At 41.8% G+C, this 6,000-nt stretch overlaps 1 protein-coding gene across 1 annotated transcript in view; it reads right to left on the bottom strand.

Moving 5' to 3' along the window:
• Positions 1-6,000, bottom strand: part of POLR1A (RNA polymerase I subunit A) — a 228,670-nt gene that overhangs the window by 86,046 nt on the left and 136,624 nt on the right. The window contains exon 27 of the mRNA XM_073610963.1: positions 1,296-1,453. Coding sequence (XP_073467064.1) covers positions 1,296-1,453 — 158 coding nt within the window. The remainder of the gene's footprint in view (positions 1-1,295; positions 1,454-6,000) is intronic.

Here is a 6,000-nt window from a genome sequence, read left to right as displayed (position 1 = left end):
AGACAGAGAGAGAGAGAGAGAGACAGAGAGAGAGAGAGAGACAGAGAGAGAGAGAGAGAGAGAGAGAGAGACAGAGAGAGAGAGACAGAGAGAGAGAGACAGAGACAGAGAGAGAGAGAGGAGAGATCATTTGGTAAGACCTCATCTGGAATATGAAGACCAGTGACCAGTTTTGGGCACCAGTTCTCAAAAAGGATAAATGGGTGAACATGCAAAGAAGAGCAACCTAACTGATAAGAGGCATGGAGGAGCTCAGCTATGAGGAAAGATTAGAGGAACTGAATTTATTCTCTTGATAAGAGGAGATTAGGGGGGGATATGATCAACATGTATAAATACAGAAGGGGGTCCATATAGTGAACTTGGTGTTGAGTTGTTCACTTTAAGGTCATCACAGAAGACAAAGATTTACTCTCCAACAGTAAGAGCTGTGAAAATGTGGAATAGACTCCCTCAACAGCTGGTTCTGGCCAGCTTCATAGATTGCTTTAAAAAAGGCCTGGATTCTTTCCTTAATGTACATAATATAACTGGATACTAACATTTATGGGTAAATTTGATCTAGGGAATATCCGTTTCCCTCTTGGGGGATCGGGAAGGAATTTTTTCCTCTGCTGAAGCAAACTGGATCATGCTTTGCTGGGTTTTTTTTTTTTTTGACTTCCTTCTGTGGGTATGGGATTGTGTATATAGGATTGTAAAAATTTTTTTGTTTTTGTTTTCCCCTTTTTATTGGTTGGACTAAATGGATTTGTGTCTTTTTTCAACCAGACTATGCAAATACATTTCTCACAGTTATACTTTTGTACTTGCAGCAAGAGATAAACATGAGGAAATGTAAATGTATTGGAGGAATGAAATCAATAATTTCTTCTTTTTGCCTTGAAATAGTTCTTTAGGCCCCTTTCACACCAGCGGACCGATAGGTTCTGCCTGTTCGTTTTTCAGGCGGACACGATTGGGCCACCCATTGTCCTCTATGGGGCGGCAGATGGGCATCCGATACGTCAAAATCCACTGAAAACAGACGTATGGAGATACGTTTGCCATCCATCCAGCAGGTTGGATTGGATGACAATCAGATTGTCCCATAGAAGAGAAGGGCTCTGTTCTTATCCACTCTACATAGCAGAGCAGACATGGACCTGTCATCTGCCTGCTCAGTGGGGATCAGCGGGGAGAGATCACCCGCTGAGCAGGTGGATTCCGACCCCCGTGAAAGGAGCCTAAAGGCAAAACACTTTGCAAAGATGATCTACACATCCTATGCCCTCACCCAATGAAACAGAACCAACCTGGTCTCCATGAATCGGAGAACGTCTTCAGGTCTCAAGCATTTTTCTTGACGGTAATATTCATATGGTAGGAAGTGAAACTTGAGTTTATACACTTGATGTTTTTGGGACTTTTCCTCTATCTGGAAGGTTTGCTCCACATCCAATTTATGCATCACCTGTAACAATCACAAGAGAGTATTAAAACCCTGCATGGTGGGTGCACATCACAGAACTTCTATAGGATGATTGGACTTCCTTTGCACTCTTTATTGAATTTTCTCTACAAGCAACGGTGGTACAGAATCAAAACCAAAAAGCCACCACCCACCTAATTCTCCCTGTGGTAACAGGCAGTGCTACAGGTAGTAACTGCTCTGCCCATCCTTAATCTATTCCTAACTGGAAATGACCATTAGAGATTTACCAAAACTGGAGCACTCGGAATCAGGTGCAGCTGTGCATAGTAACCAACCAGCTTCTAACTTCATCTTGTTCAATTAAGCTTTGACAATAAAACCTGGAAGCGGATTGGTTACTATGCATAGTTGCACCAGATTCTGTGTGCTCCAGCTTTAGTAAATCTTCCTCATTGTGGTGAAGCAAAGAAGGATGCTATGGTGAATTTGTAGGAGGCCTAAGATGTGTCGGTACGAAGACATGGCATTCCTCCAAGTACTTCTCTACATAGTACACACACCGTAATGTAATCAATCAACTCCAAAAGTTAGGTTTCCTGTTAAATCTTAAGATTTCGTTTACTCCATTTCCCAGCAGCAATAATGACTATAGCATACATTTACCAAAGGATAACATAAGCATGAATTTATCCCCCACTTGAATTTCCAGCATTTTCACCCTATAGCAAAAATTATATTTAAAAAAAGGAATAGGTACTGTGGCAAGTAAACCTGAACTTTTTGCATTATCAAAAGGTCATCTGTACATAAGGAGAGAAGTATATGGAGCGGTTTGAACAAAATGGTGACTGGGGACCATAGATATCCCTGTAAAAGGCCGGTAAAAAATATTTTGCTTGAACAGCCCAGATGCATTCCAAAGAATTCTTTGTTTTACAAAGTCGATCAAATCCATTTTTTTTTTTTTTTATTAAAGTGGTTGTTAACCAACTTTCACACATTTACATAATCCGTTCTGTCTCTTTATACAGTGCCCCTGTCTCTGTGTTTTATTTAAAAAAATTCCTCCTTTACCGTATCTCACGGTGGCTCATGTAACCGGCCGTGTCTCCTCTCCGCCCGTCTGACAGAAGCAGGGGGACGTGACCGCCGGGAGCCGCCGTGAGATACGGTAAAGGGAGAATTCTTTTTAATAAAAACACAGAGACAGGGGATCACTGTATTAGGAGACAAAACGGATAGTATAAAAATATATTGGATATTCCTGCAGCAGGAGGGGGATGGAGTGGCACAGAGGAGACAGACACAGAAGAGCAGGCTGCGGATGACGGAGGCACGTAAACTGACCACGGTGCCAGGGCTCAGCAGCCATGATTATTGTGGTCGGTTTACATAGGGGAGGGAGAAATTGGCAGGATCAGCCAGGTTTTTTTTTTTTTTTAAAGGTATTACTGGGGTCCAAATTACACAGCACAAGCACTGTGCTGTATAAAATGCTTTAAAGGAGTAGGATCCATTTTTTGGGGGGTTAACAAATGCATTTTACATTTCCTAAAACTGATTTTAATATCTTCTATTAGGTGTATAAAACATTTATGATGGGGTTCCTCAATGGTATTCGTCCCACAGCACATTAATAGGTTTTCTACAGAGAGCAAAAGAAGAAGCTGGTTTCCTTCAGACTGGCCCTTTCAAACTTCAGACTGCCATCTCATCACAGCAAGCAGGTGGAGTGATTGTTCCAATTCATTCATTGTAAACTGTAAATTACTAAACTCTGTTAACAGGCTGGTTTTCTTTTTCCCCAACACAAAGGATAGGTAAACATGGGAAAAGGAGCCTAGAGATCCACTAGCTTGTGCGAAATACGTATTATTAATATGCAACATTTGATATTATCCAAACTAAAACAATGAAAATGAATTAAAAAAAAAAAAAAAAGTGAAAATATTAAAGTCCTGATTATAGTAAAATAAACATACAAAAACACCACTTTTTTAAAAGTATACCTATTTCTGACTAGCTGTAGAGGTCTGCCTACACCCCTAATGTCCAATCTTCAGCCGAAGACTATGTATATGATACACGCCTCAAAACTCGGCAGTCTGCAGTGGGAGTGGAAGCATTGGTTTGTAAAGGGTAATTGCAGTGATCTCTCCAACTTCATTAAATATTACCTCATCACTCTCACTGTTTTCTGTAGCAGGTCTCCAATCTTCAACCAAACCTGTAGCATATCCCCAGCCTCCCGACCGATTTTTTATATGTCTGCAGTTTATGGCAGTCCTCTCCAGCATTACAAACAGTATCTCACAAAAGTGAGTACACCCCTCACATTTTTTGTAAATATTTTATTATATCTTTTCAAGTGACAACACTGAAGAAATTACACTTTGCTACAATGTAAAGTAGTGATTGTACAGCTTGTATAACAGTGTAAATTTACTGTCCACTCAAAATAACACACAGCCATTAATGTCTAAACCGCTGGCAACAAAAGTGAGTACACCCCTAAGTGAAAATGTCTAAATTGGGCCCAATTAGCCATTTTCTCTCCCCGCTGTCATGTGTTACAAGGTCTCAGGTGTGAATAGGGAGCAGGTGTGTTAACCACTTAAGGACCAAGCCTCTTTCTGAGATTTGTTGTTTACAAGTTAAAAACAGTTTTTTTGCTATAAAATTACTTAGAACCCCCAAACATTATACGTTTTTTTCCTAACACCCTAGAGAATAAAATGGCGGTCGTTGCAATACTTTGTCACACTGCATTTGCGCAGCGGTCTTACAATAGCACTTTTTTTGGAAAAAACACACTTTTTTGAATTAAAAAATAAAGTTGGCCCATTTTTTTTTTTTTTTATTGTGAAAGATAATGTTACGCCGAGTAAATTGATACCCAACATGTCACGCTTCAAAATTGTACCCGCTCGTGGAATGGCGACAAACTTTTACCATTAAAAAATCTCCATAGGCGACATTTAAAAAATTCTACAGGTTGCATGTTTTGAGTTATAGAGGAGCTCTGGGGCTAGAATTATTGCTTTCGCTCTACCGATTGCGGTGATACCTCACATGTGTGGTTTGAACACCGTTTTCATACGCAGGTGCTACTCACGTATGCATTCGCTTCTGCACGCGAGCTCGACGGGACGGGGCGCATTTAAAAAAAAAAAATGTTTTCTTATTTATTTTACCTTTTATTTTTACACTGTTTGAAAAAAAAAATAGTTGCAACTTTTATTCCTATTACAAGGAATGTAAATATCCCTTAATAAAAAAAAGCATGACAGGGCCTCTTAAATATGAGATCTAGGGTCAAAAAGACCTCAGATTTCATATTTAGACTAAAATGCAATAAAAAAAATGAAAAAAATTTGTCATTTAAAAAAAAATATTTAAAAAAAAAAATGGCCTTTTAAGAGCTGTGGGCAGAAGTAATGTTTTGATGTCGCTTCTGCCCAGCAATTGTATGGAGACGGGTGGGGCCATCTTCCCCTCACTCATCTCCATCCATAGCTAGCGACAGGACGCGATCGCCTCCGCGGGGCACCGGATTGCAGCGGGAGGCCGATCCGCCGCTGAGACCACTTTAATCTTGTAGCGGACTGCCCGCTGAAGAAGGGGATACCGGGGTTATGGCAGCTAGCTGCTGCCATAACAACGATATCCTCCTTCAAACAGCCGACATAAAACTGCGGCAGGCAGTCCGTAAGTGGTTAAATTTGGCGTTATCGCTCTCACACTGCTGACTGGAAGTTCAACATGGCACATCATGGTAAAGAACTCTCTGGGCTTCTGAAAAAAAGAATTGTTGCTCTACATAAAGATGGCCTAGGCTATAAGAAGATTGCCAGGACCCTGAAACTGAGCTGCAGAACAGTGGCCAGGACCATACAGCGGTTTAATAGGTCAGGTTCCACTCAGAAAAGGCCTCGCCTTGGTCGACCAAAGAAGTTGAGTACACACGCTCAGCATCATATCCAGAGGTTGTCTTTGGGAAATAGACGTATGAGTGCTGCCAGCATTGCTGCAGAGGTTGAAGGGGTGGGGGGTCAGCCTGTCAGTGCTCAGACCATACGCCACACACTGCATCAAATTGGTCTGCATGGCTGTCGTCCCAGAAGGAAGCCTCTTCTAAAGATGATGCACAAGAAAGCCAGCAGACAGTTTGCTGAAGACAAGCAGACTAAGGACATGGATTACTGGAACCATGTCCTGTGGTCTGATGAGACCAAGATAAACGTATTTGGTTCAGATGGTGTGAAGCGTGTGTGGCGGCAGCCAGGTGAGGACTACAAAAAGACAAGTGTGTCTTGCTTACAGTCAATGATGGTGGTGGGAGTGCCATGGTCCGAGGCTGCATGTGTGCTGCCGGCACTGGGGAGCTACAGTTCATTGAGGGAACCATAAAAACCAACATGTACTGTGACATACTGAAGCAAAGCATGATCCCCTCCCTTCGGAGACTGGGCCGCAAGGTAGAAGTCCAACATGATAATGACCCCAAACACACCTCCAAGATGACCACTGCCTTGCTAAGAAGCTGAGGGTAAAGGTGATGGCCTGGCCAAGCATGTCTCCAGACC

Source organism: Aquarana catesbeiana, linkage group LG01 (genome assembly GCF_042186555.1).
Source record: "Aquarana catesbeiana isolate 2022-GZ linkage group LG01, ASM4218655v1, whole genome shotgun sequence".
NCBI lineage: Eukaryota > Metazoa > Chordata > Amphibia > Anura > Ranidae > Aquarana > Aquarana catesbeiana.
The sequence above is the reverse complement of the archived record's forward strand: the minus strand, read 5'-3'. Positions and strand labels throughout refer to the sequence as shown.